Raw genomic sequence first — 18,843 nt, 5'->3', positions numbered from 1 at the left:
CATGAATTCTAGGTGCTGACCACCAAAGTGCCCCCAGAATCTATGTGGACAGGGGAAGGGGGTCTCCTGGCTCTGTGTAAGAGATATTGCGGAGCACCAACATGTGTTATATTTTCCTGGGAGTCACTGCACAGCTGGGAATTGTGCATCCCCAATTTCCATCCCCATCTCTAGTGCAGAAGGCAGGCCTGTGGGTTACAGGAAGGGTTGTGGGGACCAGTGCCAAAGAGGCTGACACCTACTTCCAGAAGGGAGGGGGAAGATATGTGCATGAATGATCAACCCATCCCATTTAATTACCTGTATCGGGCTACCACACAAGAAAGGGGAAGGCCACTCCATTTTTTGTGTTGTTTAAACGGCTGAGACTAAAGCCCAGCGGAATGCCCAAAGGTTCTGGTTGGACGCTGACTGACCTCTCGGCCCTCACCTTTCACGAAAGTGTATCTGCCCCACTTTCTGGAACTTGCTGTTCCTATTAGAAAAGTTCACTGATAACAATCTCTCTCTCCCCAGACTCCAGCACCCATTTGGGAAAGCTCAATGAAAAGGACACAGATAGGGAATGAACGTTGATTCCCAAACTCCTAAATGAGCATGACGACAATGGCGAGCAAAACCAGCCAAAGCTCGTTAAGAGAGCACTTGAGTCACCTGGCCCTTTTGTAGTTGATACTGAGCCCCACAATTCCTATGTCCCTGCTATTTCGAGGGCTCAAGGACACTAGAACGGACACGTAGCCCAGATCCTGAAAGGTATTTAAGCTCCTAGCTTCCACTGGGAGCCTAAGTACCTTTGAGGATCTGGCCCACAGTCTTTAAGGCAATATGGTCCTCTCAGAGCAGACACTATTGTGGAGAAATCTGCATTCATGCTATTATATGCATGTGCTTATTGGTAAGAGCCAGCTCTTGTGTCATGCATTACTCTACTCTCTTCTAGAAGTGGGTGAACATTTTCCATTGAAATCTTTTTGGTTTCTGCTTTTGATGGAGAATGGTTTTCCCAAAAAAACCAGAAATCTTTGCAAAAGAGATTCACATTTTTGTTTGATGAAAGCCTGAAAAATCAAGACTAAAATTTTTGGCAAGTGAACATTTCTTTTATTTTTGTCAAAAATTTTCACAGGGAAAAACAATAATTTCCTGAACACCTCTAGTCTCTTCCCATTCATTCCTCCTTTTCTCTGTCTCAAACATCTCCCACTTTCTTACTCACTGTTTTTTCTGTTATTCTCACTGCCTTTCCTTCTCAAGTTAAAATGTATTAATACATTGCCGATCCTATTCTCATTCTTCATTGGTTTCCCTGCTTGTTTCAGAGGGGTAGCTGTGTTAGTCTGTAACAGCAAAAACAACAAGGAGTCCTTGTGGCACCTTAGTAGAGACTCACAAATTTATTGGGGCATAAGTTTTAGCCCACGAAAGCTCATGCCCAAATAAATGTGTTAGGCTCTAAGGCACCACAATGACTTCTCAATGTTTCTGCTCATTTTAGTTACTTAGCCCAATTTTTCATAAAACGCCACCCTCATGGAATCATCTTCCTCCAACAACTCAGTTTCCTACTCCTTAATTCTCAGAAAGTTTCACCTGTAGGCTACCAAGATATACTCTCTACATTACTGGTGGTCCAGGGACCATAATTTGAGAAACGGCTTTTGCACAATATCAAGAGTTCAGGCTATAGATGAGTTTCGCCTTAACTCTGAATCTCCTTGCTTAGGAGGGAACTGATAACACTGTGCTGTAGGTTTGAAAGGCATTCTGTTTCTTGTTTGCTAGTCTAGTGATTCAAAACCAGCAGTCTGAATCCAGTTCCCACAATTTGAAGAAGGTGGTAGTGCATTCCAGATCTGACACTTCCATAGTGTCACTTTAGGATACTTTTGGTGACCTCTCAGTTGATGTGCTTTAATGTGTAGTCCATGAAAAATAGTCCAGAAACTGGACAAAAGAAGAGGAGGTTGTTGCTGTTATGCGTCTGTTGCTGTGCTGCATATGATACACATGAAAAGGATTATATAAGCCAATTGGTGATTGATCTGATCCTGTAATGCTTGTAACTTCTGTAGAGGTCTGGTGGGAGGAATTTCTATGGAACTAGACAGAACTGGATTAGTCTTCTCTAATTCACTCAGGCATTTTAAATTACAGTCAGATGATTTAAATTCAGTTTCCTCGATCACATTTGGGCTCTTAAACACCATTGCTCCCAGTTCAGCAGCTGTCCCTAACACACAGAGGTAGTCATTTTTATCCCAGAACTAGATGGCATGGTCCACCTAGTTCTCTTCCTCCACACTGGCATAAGTCCATAGCTCTTCCCATGCCATCTCCGGCCAATTTCCGCTTGCACCTGAAAAGGGAAAGAAGATGTTAGTGGTTTGTTAGGTTGATTTCATCTCTATGCCAAATGAGCCCGGCGAGAGGAGGCTTGGACAGGTACGTTCATGGTACCCAACTTGAGTACATACATTATAGACCCACTAGGGAACGTTTGTCATGAGAACTAGTCAACATTTTTCAAATGTGACAATTTGAATGACATTTCAAAATAAAAACTGGAAAAAACCTCAGTGTGATTTTTACTGCATATTTTCCAACCAACTACAGAGTTAGAAAACATTTTTTTAAATGTCGAAATGTCAACATTTCTAATTTAAAAACTGAAGAATTTTTTTTAAATGTGTGACTTTTTTAACATCTCTTTCTGATTTTAAGAAAAAAATTAAGTGTAATTTTTAAATGAGTTTGAAGCTGCTCTGAATTTTCGTAACTGCATTTCTAAAATAAATGTCTTCTCATAATGCAAATAAAGAAAATTTGGTCTTGCAGTTGGAACTATAAAAATAGACCAACTCAACCAGTAGTTATACAATAAGTGGTAACCTAATTCATAATACCTTTTGAGAATCAGACCTTCTGCAGCATGCATAATACCATCTAAGCATCATACAAAGTTAAAAAATTAACAGCATTCCTAGGAGGGAAGGAGTTAGATAAGTTAATATTATTATCCCTTTGTTCCAAAGAGGTGAAGGCCCAGATCTTTAAAGATATTTAGGTGACTAACTCTGATTGATTTTAATGTCAGTTAGGTGCGTAAATACCTCTGAGAAGATGGCCAGAGTGACTTGCCCTAGGTCACACAGTAGATCAGTGTGAAAAATGTCAGCCACACATTTCAAAGCCTTTGTGACAGGGACCACATCTATAATGTTTGTACAGGACCTAGCACATCGGCTTTAGGGCTTGCAGGAACAGCTATAAAATAATACATAATAATAAACACTTAGATGGACAGAGATGGGATTAAAACTCAGGCATTATGGCTCCCAGTTCCATGTTCAGACCACTAGCTCATGTTGCTTCTAATAAATTGATAGCATACCCATTTGAGTGTGACAATTGCTTTTGATTCTGTGCACGGTATCTAACCAATGAATAAAAGGCACACCTCTTCCATTTAAAATGAACACCTAGTTCAAGCCTACTGCATGACCCCGGTCTGTTAACTCAAAGCCAGTATCAGACTTATAAAGGTCACCTGCTAGAGGGCGACAGAGAACCATACTACAATGTGAATTCCACATATACATATACATATAGCTGTGTTTACACTAGGGTGACCAGATGTCCTGATTTTATAGGGACAGTCCTGATTTTTGAGTCTTTTTCATATGTAGGCTCCTATTACCTTCCAACCCCTGTCCTGATTTTTCGCACTTGCTGTCTGGTCACCCTAGTCTACACTAATATTTTCCTTAAACTTTCCCGACCTAGCTCCAGCTCTGGTGCTAGGGACAGTAGGGTGCTAATATAGATGGCCTGCTGGCATTTCAACCAGTGAGTCATGCAATAAAAATAATCTCTAGTACTTACATAGTGTTTTTTATGAGTAGATCTCAAGAAACTTATTATGGGATGTCAGTATTGTTAACCCCATGCTACAGATAGGGAAACTGAGGCACAAAGCAGTGATGTGACTTGCCCAAGGTCACCTAGCAGGCCAAGCTGGGAACAGAACCCAGCTCTCCATTATCCCAGCCTAGGGTGCTATTTAGTGGCTCGCATTGTCTCTCTCATAATACTAAGAACAGTGCTAGGGGAAACCCTGGTTAAAAATGCCAGCAGTCTAAGGTGGCTTAACACAAACGCTCCCCCCATTACTACCTCTTTTGGAGTTCAGTCGGTGGTAGAAATCTAGTATTAAAAATCTAGTATCGACAAGGCTTATGTGAGAACCGATATCAGCTGGTACATAGTTACTGGCGTGCCATTCTTTTTTGACTTCTGACTCCTCTGTCATGTTTGCGGAACTAGTTGCTTTTACTGCCGGACCATTTTAATTAAAATATTTTAAAGCTATTTGTGAAATAACTGCCCATGTCTCCCAACATGGTGTGTTCCTCTGAGCTTCTGATGACCAGGATAGTGGCTTAACACACAACTCTTTCCACAGGGGTATGCCACTTAAGAAGCTCCTACTGTGCGATTTTCAGAGCTTGTGCTGGGGATGAGGTGCACGTCTTGGTCTGCGTGTGTAAATTGCTCTTTCTTGTTTTCTCTTTCTCATCTTCAGCTCCCACAGAGCAGGCACCCTTCTCTGCCTCATAGGAGCTAGGAAGATTCCATCACTGTAATCCTGTGTCCTGTTCTGGTGCCTACATTTCAAAAAGGATGTTGAAATATTGGAAAGGGTTCAGAAAAGAGCTACGAGAATGATCTGAGATCGGGAAAACATGGCTTAGAGCAGTGGTGGGCAACGGCCTGTGGGCCGAATGCGGCTCATCAGGGTAATCTGATTGTGGGCTGTGAGACATTTTGCTGACATTGATCATTCACAGGCACGCCCCTCACCCCCTGCAGCCGCGGTTCACCGTTCCAGGCCAATGGGAGCTGCGGGAAGCGGGGGCATGCACGTCCCTGCATCCCACACTGTTTCCCGCAGCTTCCATTGGCGGGGAAGAGCGAACCGCGGCCACTGGGAGCACCGGGGGGCCATGCCTGTGGACGGTCAACGTCAGCAAAATGTCTCGCGGCCCACAATCAGATTACCTTGCCCACCACTGGCTGAGAGTGAGAGATTTAAGGAGCTCAATCTATTTCATTTATTCAAGATATGGTGAAGAAGTGGCTTGATCACAGTCTCCATGTACCTGCATGGGGAAGAGATCTTTGATAGTGGAGTTTAATCTAGCAGAAAAAACAATGAGATGAAATAGCTGGAAGCTGAAGCTAGACAAATTAAGACTGAACTGAGGCACATTTTTTTTAACAATGAGGGTAATTAACCTTTGGAACAACTTACCTAGAGATGTGGTGGATTCTCCATCTCGTAGCGGTATCAAAGCCACTAAGTTTAGACTCTGATCCAAGCTTTCCCAGTGTTGTAAGGGATTCAGGGCCAGAGTTCTGGACTGGATCCATTACTGCTTTCTGGGCTTCTTGTCAGTCAGCCAGGAGCAGACACAGAAGCAGCCTTAGCAGATGCTGCAGCAGGGACTGGCAGACCTGGATGATGTCATCTGGCTGTTATCTGTCATTTTTTTCCCTATAGCGGTTATCTGTTTGCACTCACCCACCCATTCCCTAACAATCTCTTCACTCCTCCCATCCAGCATCCTCTCCGCCTTCCTTCTCTCCACCTCTCCCCTTCCATCTATTCCCCCATCCTTCCCTTTATCTTTCCATATTTAGCTTATCCCCCAATAGCTAAAGCCTTACACAAAGAATGTTTGGAAAACAATTTTGGCATTAATGTGCCATTGGCTGACCACCCACCCTGATCTTTCTGTTTGTACATTATACTCCAGGCTCCTGCCCTATGTCTGTCATGTCTGTTTCAATTATTTGGAGAGTGACTGTCTTTTACTCTATATTTATAGCACAATTGGGGTCTAATCTTTATTGGCACTAAATCACTATACAACTAATAACTAATAGTAGTAATCAGCGATGATCTGGAAAAACTGCTTTGATAGAGATCTAAAAAATCATGAATGGTGTGGAGATGGTGAATAAGGAAGTGCTATTTACCCCCTTCAAATAACACATGAACCAGGGGTCACCCAATGAACTTATCAGGCAACAGGTTTAAACAAACAAAATGAAGTATTACTGCACACACTGCACAGTCAACCTGTGAAACTAGTTGATATGAGATGTTGTGAAGGCCAAAACTATAGCTGGGTTTGAAAAAGAATTAGATACATTCATGGAGGATAGGGTCCATCAATGGCTATTAGCCAAGGTGATGAGAGATGCATGCCCATGCTCTGGGTGTCCTAAGCATCTAAGTGCCAGAAGCTGAGACTGGACAACAGAGGCTGCATCACTCAATAATTGCCCTGTTCTGTTCATTCCCTCCAACGCATCTGGCATTGGCTACTGTCGGAAGACAGGATACTGGGCTAGATGGGCCATTGGTCTAACCCAGTATGGCCATTCTAATGTTCTTAATAGATTCAGTTGATTTTGACCCTTGTTTTGTGACAGGGTATAATCTTTGTAACATTAACTCAGGTCATGTGACTGAAGCCAGGACATAAATATCAGATTTTTTTAGCACCTGTATTACACTCCTATATTGGGGAGAGGGATAGCTCAGTGGTTTGAGCCCTGGCCTGTTTAAACCCAGGGTTATGAGTTCAATCCTTAATGGGGCCATTTAGGGATCTTGAGCAAAAATCTGTCTGGGGATTGGCCCTGCTTTAAGCAGGGGGTTGGACTAGATACCTCCTGAAGTCCCTTCCAACCCTGGTGTTCTATTTCACACCTGTATTACAATGCATGTCTGAGCAACAGTAAAATGTGATGCTTCATCTGAATAAAGGAAATAGATATATCACTCTAAAGAAATGTTGTCAAGGTTAAAGAGCATAGTGAAAACTACCTGTACCAGACATTATGTATATTTGACACTCATAGACTTTAAGGTCAGAAGAGATCATTATTATCACCTAGTCTGACCTCCTGCACATGGCAGGCCACAGAACTGTACCCACCTGGTCCTGCCATAGACCAATAGCCTCTGGCTGAGTTACTGAAGTCCTCAAAGATTTCAAGTTACAGACTCCACCATATACACTAGTTTAAACCTGCAAGTGACCCATCTCCCACACTGCAGAAGAATGCGACCCTCCCCCCAGGGTCTCTGTCAATCTGATTTGGGGGGAAATTCCTTCCTGACCCCAAATCTGGAAATCAGTTAGACCCTGGGCATGGGGGCAAGACCTGCCAGCCAGACACCTGGGAAAGAATTCTCTGTAATAACTCAGAGCCCTCCCCTCTTATGTTCTATCTCCAATCTCCAGCATTCAGAAATATTGGCTAGTAGCAGTTGGGGATGGCTATATGTCATTGTGGGCAACCTCATCTGACCACCCCCTCCATAAATGTATCAAGCTGAGTCTCAAAGCCAGTTAGGTGTTTTACCCCCACTATTCCCCTTGGAAGGCTGTTCCAGAACTTCATGCCTCTGATTGTTAGAAACTTTCATCTAATTTCAAACCTAAACTTGTTGATGGCCAGTTTATATCCCATTTGTTCTTGTGCCAACATTAGCCCTTAACGTAAATGACTCCTCTCCATCTCTGGTATTTATAGAAAGCAATCATATCACTCCTCAGTCTTTGTCTGGCTAGGCTAAACAAGTCAAGCTCCTTAAGTGTCCTTTCATAAGGTAAATTCTCCATTCTTCAGATCATCCTAGTAGCCCATCTCTGCACATGTTCCAGTTTGAATTAATCTTTCTTAAACATGGGAGACCAGAATTGCGCACAATATTGTGCAATGGTAATGACACTTCCCTAGCTCTACTGATGCATTTTAGGATTGCAATAGCCTTTTCCTGGGTTGCATCACACTGATGGCTCAGAGTCACCCTGTGATTAACCAATACACCCAGGTCTTTCTCCTCTGTCACTTCCAATTGATGCATCCCCAGCTTACAGCAAAAATTCTTGTTAGTCCCTAAATGCATGATCTTGCACTTTGCACTATTAAATTTCATCCAATTCCTATTCCTTCAGTTTTCAAGGTTATCCAAATCTTCTCGTATGATAGTCTGGTCCTTCTCCATACTAGCAATGACTCCCAACTTTGTGTCACCTGCAAATTTTATTAGCACACTCCCACTTTTTTGTGCCAAGATCATTAATGAAAATGTTAAATAAGATTGGTCCCAAGACTGCTTCTCCACTCCAGCCTGACAGTTCACCTTTCTGCATGATCCACTGTAGTCTCCCCTTTAACCAGTTCCTTACCCACATTTTGATTCTTGTATTAATTCCCATCTTGTCCAATTTAATGTATAATTTCCAATGTGGAAATGTATCAAACGCTTTACTGAAAACCGGGTAAATTAGATCTACTGTATTTCTTTGTCTTTGGTTGTCTTCTCAAAGAAAGAGATCAAGTTAGTCCGGCATGATCTACCTTTTGTAAAACAATCACTTTAAAGTTGACATTATTTCCAACTTAATAAAAATCTGTTGGCTCCTTGGGGTATGGACCTTATTTTTATTCTGTTTGTAGTTTGTAGATCACCAGCACATTGGTTCACTACTGAGCCTATAACAGTATAAATAATAATAAACGGAGATGGTAATAATTTTCCATTAAATTCAGGACAAAGTAGCAACAATGTTTCTGCCCACTAGGTGGCTTCATTCTCATGAAGATAGTTCAAAGAGATATTCAGCAGCATTAACTCCCGTGTCACTAGGCAACCGGGCTAAACTAGGACATTTGATCACCTGCCACTGTGAAATTAGGTATTAACTCTATATGGCTTTCATTTAAATCAATAATGAAGAAGAGAGTGTAATTCTCTTACCTCTTGATTAAGGAAACAGTACAGAACGGCTACAATAAACCCCTAAAGAAGCAAAACAGTTAAGTGATAGCACAGTTTTAAAAAGCTGCCTCAGCTACATCAGTCTGTGATGATACTCATATATCCTATACATTGGAATGAGCGTAAAATATTCTAAACTGAATTAAGTCAAATTAGACAGTTAATCAGCCATATCCTCACCTGGTGTAAACTAGTATCACTCCATTGAAATCAGTGAAGCTACACCAGTTTACACCAGCTGATGATCTGGTCCAGTGAAGCTCCACCAAGAATGAATTTGGCCTTATATCTGCAACATGGTGGTCAAAATTACGGCTCTTCCAAATATGTTGTGGGCCAGATCCTCAGCAAGTGTAAATCAGCCAAAGCACCCCGGACTCCACTGGGAGACTGTGTTTGTTCTGGATCATATTGCTTCCAGTCACTGCTTAGCTTTATTTTTTATAATTTCTCTAAATACCAAATCACTAGCTTTATCTCTATAGCACACTGCATGGCATTGATATTATACACAGCGGGCCAGATTCTGATCTCACACACAGTGGTTTTACACCAAACAAAAACTCCAGTGAAACCACTAGAGTTATGCCTTGTGTCCAACAGCTCAGAGCAGAATCAAGCCCTAGGGTGTTTTAGGAACCATTTTGGGGTAAATCCTCCATTGGTGCAAATCTGCACAGCGCCACTGAAGTCAGTTGTTCTATGCCAGTTTACACCAGCTGAGAGTCTGGCCCTTTTAGTATCTTTTCTTACATTGCAAGATCATTTAATGATGACCGAAAGCCCCAAAGACTGAAATTCAGAGTAGGGACTGAAATCCCAGGCTGAGTTTAGACAGGAAGAATGAGAGTATTTGGACTGGAATTTGTGAACACCCTGGGTCCAATCCTCAGCTGGTGTAAATCCACACAGCTCATGGGTCTCTGTTGATTTCCAGCAGCTGAAGAGGCTGTGGGATCGTTAGTGACCAATGGAACGCTGCATTTCAAGTGAGTATAACCACTAGACATCCTGGGGCAGGGTTTGCGACATATGTCAGGGAAAGGGATGGGGCAAAGAGAGGGGCTTTCAGCCACCTTTGTTCTGCCCAGATCCTGGACTAATTCAGGGAGTCAAAACACCCCTCAGTGTAAACCAGAACAGCCTGGAGGTTGCTCTAACTTATGTCAGCCTCCCCACAGCCCCGAATGTCCTAGCACTCAGTGCCACTGGCACACTTCCTATTCTGGGGTCTGCCAGGGTGCAATATAGGTCTGATTCCTGCATTGGGGAATTCTGCCCTGGCCTGGTGTGGTTCATCTAAGGGCTTATACACTGCCAGAGCAGTGTATAGGGGCTGGGGAGTGAATCGACCCCTTCATTTTTAGAAGTGAGACATTGATAGCCACTGGGTGTTCTTCTGTAGGATTTAACCGGGGAGGTTTAAGTCACCCCACCACAGGTTGGCCACTGCAACAAAGAGGGTAAAGTTCTGTGCAACTCCACCATCTTCAACAAAGTGGCATCCAGGACCGAGTTTGGATCACAGGCCTACTTGAATGTGCACAGAAGTGATCCTATCTGTTCAGGCTAGACAAGCTACCGGCACATGTGCACTGCGGCAAAACTTCAATGGGTTTACCTGGAAAGATCCAATGCAGAGCTCTAAATATAGCCGGACTCCCAGGTTGGTGTATTCGGGGAGGAAGTTGAAGACAATGTAATGTGTCCCAAATAACGGAATGAGAAGCAGCGTCGATTTTGAGAGACGTCTAGGGCAGGAAATAAGAAGAGGCCAATATATTCATTCTTCTGAAGAGCATTAGGACAGGTGAACTAGAAATTCTCTAGTAATGAGCGATTCTCAACAGGTTAAAAAGGGACCCAGATATATATTTTCAAGTCGCCTGGGACAGGTTTTTATAAGAACAAAGGTGGGCACAGATTTCCAGTGCTTCTGGCTGGAGTGGAGGTACCACATAACCAACCTTTTTTTGCTGTGATTCAGTATTCTTAATGCTTGAATAAGAATGAATAAAAGTGCTGTTCAGAGAGATACCTGGTCTAGTGATCTTGACAACAGAACTGGGGCCAGGCCCCTGAGTTCCAACCCTGGCTCTGAAAATGACTCTATCTGTGACCTTGGGCATGCCCATTAATTTCAGACTCAGCTGCTCCATTTGGAAAATATCATGGCCAGGAGCATTGCTCACAATGTGTGTGATGCTGGATTACCTGTACTGACATGAATTATTGAAGTTGATTTGTCTCGGGTCCAGCTTTTTCAGCAAGATTCTGATGATGTTGATAAAAAGGATAAAGTTGACCTGTTTCCATTTTTTTGAAAGAAAGAAGATTATGTTACCTTTTACTACCAAACATTCCTGTGAAAAGTATATTGTGACTTAAATAATTGCTAGCCGTTACTGCAGATACAGTGGGAGTTGTACAAGAAACCAACCTTACCAGGAAACTTCCCGTCTTAAAGAGACAGCAGCAAAGTATCCCTAAGGCTATTGCATATAATTCTGCTGTCTTCTTTGGAAGACCATCTCTATTAAGCAACAGTATTTGTTAGTCCCTGGAGTAGAATCATAGACTCATAGACTATCAGGGTTGGAAGGGACCTCAGGAGGTCATCTAGTCCAATCCCCTGCTCAAAGCAGGACCAATCCCCAACTATCGATCATTTCTTTATAGCTTCCAGCACTCTAAATTTTTCTGGTTTGAGACAATTATAGTTGTTGCACTGAACTATGGCTGATACCTTTAGAGCTGACCGGTCAAATTGTCTGCTGGTGTAATTTATCACAGCATCATTCAAACCAACATTGTTGGACCACTTTATACTAGCAGGGAATTTGTCCTTGCACGCCATGTATTATGTGCATCCATCAGTCTTTCAGGTGATGGCAAATGGCTGTTTTGGTCTAATGATGCCCATCTCTCCCCAGACATTGCAATTTCATTTTAGCCACCTATAATGAGTTAATTAGACGATTTTCACACAAATACATTCCTTGCTTGCCTGTATGGCATTCACACCTAGTCAGGAATGTCAGTCAAACGCAATGAGGCAAAAACCGTGGAGGTGTAGAGCATTTTAAAACTGCCTCATGGCAGAATAAAGCAGATAACGATCTGTCATTTTTGGATTCCGCATTCGTACCACTCTGTCCTGCAACAACCCTTATTTAGAGGCAGCTGGTGCTGCCGTCTGATTAAGTCACACAAATGCAGTGGCTTTAATTACAGCCTGGTGCACTGCAAACATTAACTGTTTATTTTATATATTTCCTAGGGATTAATGACCAGTTGTGAGTAATTGTGCATCCTGACCCATTAACCCTAACCAATTAAATGCACAGATCCAGGGCCATTATTTCTATTATCAGCTTAGACTGGAAACAAAACTCAGTAGGTCTATCCCTGTGCTTCTCCTTAAATGTGTGCTTAAATGCTTTGCTAGATCTGGACTCCAAGTTCAAACCTGGCATTTTCAAAGTGCTTCAGGGAGTGTTAGCCACCCAGCTACTCCCAGTCACTTCAGTGGGAATGACAAGTCTTTGAAAACATAGGGAGAAGTGTTTTCTCTGAGATTCAGCCGCACTCATTTTTAGCCCAATGGGATAATCCCTTTAGTGGATTAATGCTACAGTTTCTGCTTCTACTCAGAAGCAGTAGCTCAGGTATTAGTATTCAAGCTTTAAGCCATTTCCCACCCCCATAATCACTTTGTTGTCCATTCACGTTTCCAAAATGAGAAACATCACACATACCCCAACAGAAATGATGATCGGTCCTTTGATTAGCCACCAGTAAGGCGAGCCCTGGTTAATATCCCAGCATCTAGAAAAGTAGCACTTCAATTAACATTGATATACATGGTCATTGGAATACGGTTACACGGAGAAACCACACATTTAGGGTCGACGGAATTATGAGTAGACCTATTACCTCATTTTAAGATGGAATGGAGCCATCCATATCCCTGCAACTTGGCTTTGTAGAGTCTTGGTTCCATAAACATTATCCTACTCATACCAAAATGACAAAATTACCACTGACCCTTATGTAGCAAGTGATAGCCAGAAATCTATTGCTTCATGGTTGAAAATAGGAATGACAGCAGGTTATAAGGGCTGTTGCTGAAAGCCAAACCAAAAACATCATTGCTGTTTGGAAAATCTCTTTCTGACCTATGGGACATTGTCTTTGTAGCAGGAAGAAAGCCTGAGACAGAAGCCCTTGTGTTAGAGGTCTGCTATGAGGCCTGAGGCCTGAACTAAAGTAGTGGTTAAAACTTTGCTGATATGAAGCAAAGTCAGCTTGTGAGCAAGAGGCAAACCCTACTCACAGAATTTGGCAAGAACAGGGTTGATATTCCAGAAATACACATTTTAAAGAAGTGCTAGTTACCGTGCTCTTATGCAAACACATTTTGATATTAAGCGCCACCCCAACATTCCGATATTAAGGATGGTACAAAAACATTCCCCAAAAATAACAGGAACACACTAACCCCTCCTAAAAAATAAGGTCAAAATGACAGTACGTAATAAAAGTGTTTTAACAGAACCAACATGTACAAAATGATTGGTAATAACTAGCAACGTTAGGGGCAGTAACGACACCTCTACCTTGATATATGGCGACCCGATATAACACAAATTCAGATAGAACGCGGTAAAGCAGTGCTCCAGGGCGGGGCTGCGCACTCCGGCGGATCAAAGCAAGTTCGATATAATGCAGTTTCACCTATAATGCGGTAAGATTTTTTGGCTCCCGAGGACAGCGTTATATCGAGGTAGAGGTGTAACTTGTTTGTATTGGGGTATAAAAGATGTATTTTAAAGGTAGTATTTTTGGCCAGCCTACGGAGCAGTGGAAAGTCCCGCCGCTAACTAAGCTGTGTCCATTGTCAGGGCATACATGTCTTAGGGTACGTCCATACTACCCACCCAGATCGGCGGGTAGCAATCGACTTCTCGGAGTTCGATATATCGCGTCTCATCTAGACGCGATATATCGAACTCCGAACGCACTCCCATCGACTCCGGAACTCCACCACCGTGAATGGCAGTGGCGGAGTCGACGGGGGAGCCGCGGACATCGATCCCACGCCATGAGGACGGGTAAGTAGTTCGAACTAAGGTAGTTCGACTTCAGCTATGCGATTCGCGTAGCTGAAGTTGCGTACCTTAGTTCGACCCCCCCCCGCAGTGTAGACCAGGCCTTAGTATCCTTGTAAAGTCTGCCGGGTGCTAGTACTGTGCTTCATCTACAATAAACCTGGCCAGGCACCTTCGCTAAAAACTGAGTCTGTGGATTGATTGGGCAGTTTAATTAAGGTCTGCTATCTCTGCTATCTGTGCAGAGCTGGGACAGCATGCTGAATGAACTCACACACAGCCAACCTCTGATCACATTGGTGACCCCGACCGCTATAAGTAATAGCTTGACTTTATAAGGCTATATAAGTATCTCGGGCTTCTGATGATATCAGACACCACTGTAGCTCTGCTCCATAGTTATCATTATTTCATCTGAATCCCTTGATTTCCCTGAAGCATAATACTTCAGGTTTCTGATTATAATGTTTGCAAAAGCAAGTGCTATAGTGAAAGCTGTAACTCCACTGCCATTGCAAACATATTTTCAGTCACTTCTTAAAAAATTCTTCCTTTAGCATTAATGTTTTCATAGTCTCTGTGCAAGAGGTACATTTGTTTTGGACCGTTTGAAATAAATCCCTTAATCCTTTTACCAGACTGGGAAAAAAATACAAAGTAAAATTCTGCTTCTGCTGAACTCAGCAGCAAAACTCCCATGGATTTCAGTGGGGAAAGGATTTCACCCACATATATTTTCCATTTAATTACTTTTTTTTTTGTGCGCTCATCATTATTTTTTAAAAAGGAAGGGTTAAGGGCCTGATCCTCCACTGCCATGCACTTATGAAACCATTCACACTTATGCAAGATGGATGGAAAGATGCAAGACATTGATTTCAATAGGCCTTCACACTGGCACAGAGAAAATTGAAGGACTGGGACCAATCATAACATCAAAAATGCAACACTGTATGAAACTTCAACTTACGCGGTGTCTTCAAAATATAGCTTTGCTAATATCCACACTACGGTAAAAAACGTTGGGACACCTGTAGAAACAAGTCAATACACATTGGTTTCTTTTTTCTGATTTCATTCATTCTTCCAAATTCAATTTCCATCCTGTCTATTGCAACCCAACCGGGATAGTATGAGACGCATTTACTGACCACAGAAAATGCCCTGTGCAATGACCAGTATGTCTAACAGGAATTGCATTTTAACCTAACGAGGTTATGGTGAGTTGCATAAATATAATGACACCATGCAAGGCACTGCATTTAGCCGTATGGAGTAGAAATCCGACAAAGTGGGTATTCACCCACGAAAGCTCATGCTCCCAAACGTCTGTTAGTCTATAAGACGCCACAAGACTCTTTGCTGCTTTTACAGATCCAGACTAACACGGCTACCCCTCTGATAAATATAATGGGAAATCTCCCGATGCACTACGGCATTAACCGGTTAATGTTTGCGCAGGATGGATAAGTGAATATGAAAACAATACAATAACTCCAGGATGGACCTGTCCCTGCAAACTATTACTCGTATGAGAAATCCTTAATCAGGTGACTAGTTGTCTCAACTAACGTCCCTAAGATCAGGTTGCAAGTTCCACCTCCAGTTTTAGGTAAGGAGTGGGGGTTTTGGCATGGCAAAGTGCTGAGGAGTGGCATTTATCCATTTCAATAATCCCTCTAAACACTTTACAAACATCACTCACTAAATTATCATAGTGCTCCTGTAAGGTAATGCTGATGGGCATGGTACAGATTAGACAGAGATTCGTTTTATTATCCATATTTCACTGATAGAGAAATCAAGGCATGCAGATTAATGTGAAAAAAACGAGGAGTACTTGTGGCACCTTAGAGACTATCTTTTTGCTGATACAGACTAACACGGCTACCACTCTGAGATTAATGTGACTTACTCAAGGCCACACAGGTAGATACTGGCAGAGCCAGAATTAAATATCAGGGGTCCCTGGCTCCCAGTGCTGTATCCAGGCCAAGAGATGATGCATCCCCAGTGTCCTCATACAGTCTCCAAATTCTACAGGTTTCATACAATCATCCAAACCATAGAACCCTTTGAGGTTCATCCATTTGATAGTATATGGGCATTTCCTTTGGCATCAGGATGTTTCCATTGACCCCAATGGGTGATGGATCAAGCCCTGAAACATAATCTGATCTTGTCTAGTCCCATCTCAGCCCTCACTTACCCCATCCAAAGAGAACGAGCCACCAAAAATAGCGTCTTCCATGAGGAAAGGATGATAAGAGCAGACAGTTCAGGTAAAGCGCCTCTACCAGCAGCCACATGAAATTAGTCATCATAAAATAGTGACAGAAAGCCACTGATATCTTGCATTCAGTCTAAGGAGCAGGGAAGGCAAAATTTCATTATTGCGTATTATACAGATATTATGGGTACCACAATATCATATACAAGCACAAGCAGTGGCAAGGTATTAACCAGTACATTAATGATATACAAAGATATCAAATGCCACCATAATCTCCTTTTCAAATGCTTACTGTAGAGAAGCTGCAATGGTCAATATCTTCCTTCTGGAAGAGGACCGCATCCTTAATGAAAATGGCAATAGTTTTCAAGATGAAGGTGAGAAAGAGCTGGATGTGCATATAATTTCTGGGACAGCGGAGTCTCCTGGAGGAAAAGAAGGAAGGCCAGCAAAATGAAGTGGTGGGAGATGGGTAACTCATCTTTCACGTGTATGGGTTTCCTTAGAGTGGGGATGTCAAAAGTGCTCCGCTGTGGCCTACCTCTGCTCACATCGAACTCAATGGCTGAATGGACTCTGAATTTAAGAAATAACCTTCCCTGATGTAACACTGACTGTGCTCACACAGCTCCCAAGCAACAGGGAGTGGTGCAGAGAGACCCGTGAGTATCTAGATAGCTTTCTCAGCAAATTGGACAGTGATTATATTTAGAGGCTGATTTGCAGAGGTAATATGCAGCTGCAGCTCAGCGTCTTCAGAAGGCGTTGGGGATGCTCAGTAACCGTGAAAATCAGGCTGCATTAAAGTCTAATCCACACCAGATCACTCATGCCTAATCATAATGTTCGCTTCTAGTGTGATGAGTGTTGCAACTGAATGAAAATGCAAAATGCGTTGTGAAATAGCAGATATTTCTGCCAGTTATCAATCTGTAAATCTGCTGGCCCGTAGCTTCCAGCCTGTTGCAGTAACTCGATAGCTGTTTATTCTGTTTACTTTTGCGGCACCAGGGTAAATGTTCAGAAACATACCTGAATGCAAGAAGAACAGTCACAGCCAGGGCGAGGGAGGAGATGGAAATACTGTACCCCACAGTGTAGATGATCTTTACAGTAGAAAAATAGGACTGCTATCAAGAAGAGAATGAACAAGTCACATAAGTTTTAATGAAAATAGAAGGAAAAGAAGCTACACCCAGAATCTGGTGGGTTTGCTTTGTTGGGCATCAGAACCTTTTCTGTGGCCTCAGTTCACACCCCTGACTTTCACTTTTTGAGGGTTCGTGTGATCTCAAAGGAAAACTCCGCTGGAATCCTTTATCCTTTCACTGGGCTTCATATCTAAACCTTGAAGAACAGTAAACTCTGCATGGTTTTACTGGAAAACCATCAGAGGGCCTAGGATGGCTTGAAATTGGGTCCAAGTTAACTCAAAGGGTTCTAGGAATTTTGCAAGTCTTTCTATGAAACTGCGCTGGCTTTCAGGCTTATAATGATCTCTGAAACCAGGCAAGTTTGGCCAAGTTTGGGTTTCTTGACAAAATTTCAACCTGACTCTCTTTGTGAATATATTGTTATACCATGACTGGTCTACATTAAACCTTCCTATAAGTCACCACTCACTCATTTACTAAACCTAAATCTTCTTGCTTTGATAAAACGTTCTGATAATTATGGCAGAAGTTCAAGGTAATCAATAGTAGAAGGTCCAGGGAGATGGGTAACAAGGAGGGAAGGATGAATCTCATGATGTGCAAGGTTTTGTGTGCCTCTTGTGATGGAGCAAGGCTGGATGGCTACAGGAAAGTACTCAGGAACAGGTATGTTAGCCCCAGGCTAAGCAAATCCCTAGTACCATGGGAACCAAAATGGCAGTTGCTTCAGGGAAATTAAGGCACCTGGGGCCAATTAAGAACTTTCTAGAAGGCACCGGAGAGAGCTACATTGATTGGAGCACCTGCAGACAATCAGGGCAGGCTAATCAGGGCACCTGGGGCCAATTAAGAACTTTCTAGAAGGCACCGGAGAGAGCTACATTGATTGGAGCACCTGCAGCCAATCAGGGCAGGCTAATCAGGGCACCTGGGGCCAATTAAGAACTTTCTAGAAGGCATCGGAGAGAGCTACATTGATTGGAGCACCTGCAGCCAATCAGGGCGGGCTAATCAGGGCACCTGGTATAAAAAGGGGGAGCTCACTCCAGTCAAGCAGGAGGAGCCAGAGGAGAGAAGTGCGTGTGAGGAGCTGGGAGCAAGAGGCACGAGGATCTGAGTCTGAGAGGGTGTGCTGCTGGAGGATTGAGGAATTATCATACAATCAAGCATTATCAGACACCAGGAGGAAGGACCTGTGGTGAGGATAAAGAAGGTGTTTGGAGGAGGCCATGGGGAAGTAGCCCAGGGAATTGTAGCTGTCATGCAGCTGTTATAAGAGGCACTATAGACAGCTGCATTCCACAGAGCCCTGGGCTGGAACCCGGAGTAGAGGGTGGGCCCGGGTTCCCCCCAAACCTCCCAACTCCTGATCAGACACAGGAGGAGTTGATCCAGACTGTGGGTTCCACCAGAGGGGAAGATCACTGAGGTGAGCAAATCTGCCAAGAAGCGCAGGACCCACCAAGGTAGAAGAGGGACTTT

General features: G+C 43.0%; 1 protein-coding gene across 6 annotated transcripts in view; it reads right to left on the bottom strand.

Annotated features, from left to right (window-relative positions):
* Positions 1 to 1,092: 1,092 nt before the first annotated feature.
* The window catches only part of GHRHR (growth hormone releasing hormone receptor), a 42,006-nt gene continuing 24,255 nt past the window's right edge, over positions 1,093 to 18,843 (bottom strand). For all 6 annotated transcript variants that reach the window (XM_045003257.1, XM_045003261.1, XM_045003258.1 and 3 more), the window contains 9 exons: positions 17,240 to 17,337; positions 16,500 to 16,632; positions 16,184 to 16,337; positions 14,945 to 15,005; positions 12,622 to 12,691; positions 11,078 to 11,169; positions 10,485 to 10,614; positions 8,843 to 8,884; positions 1,093 to 2,359 (listed from right to left, as the gene is read on the bottom strand). In XM_045003257.1, coding sequence (XP_044859192.1) covers positions 2,234 to 2,359; positions 8,843 to 8,884; positions 10,485 to 10,614; positions 11,078 to 11,169; positions 12,622 to 12,691; positions 14,945 to 15,005; positions 16,184 to 16,337; positions 16,500 to 16,632; positions 17,240 to 17,337 — 906 coding nt within the window. In that variant the 3' untranslated portion in view covers positions 1,093 to 2,233. The remainder of the gene's footprint in view (positions 2,360 to 8,842; positions 8,885 to 10,484; positions 10,615 to 11,077; positions 11,170 to 12,621; positions 12,692 to 14,944; positions 15,006 to 16,183; positions 16,338 to 16,499; positions 16,633 to 17,239; positions 17,338 to 18,843) is intronic.

Source organism: Mauremys mutica, chromosome 2 (assembly GCF_020497125.1).
Source record: "Mauremys mutica isolate MM-2020 ecotype Southern chromosome 2, ASM2049712v1, whole genome shotgun sequence".
NCBI classification, from domain to species: Eukaryota; Metazoa; Chordata; order Testudines; family Geoemydidae; genus Mauremys; species Mauremys mutica.
Note: the sequence above shows the minus strand (reverse complement) of the source record. Positions and strands in the feature narration are given on the sequence as shown.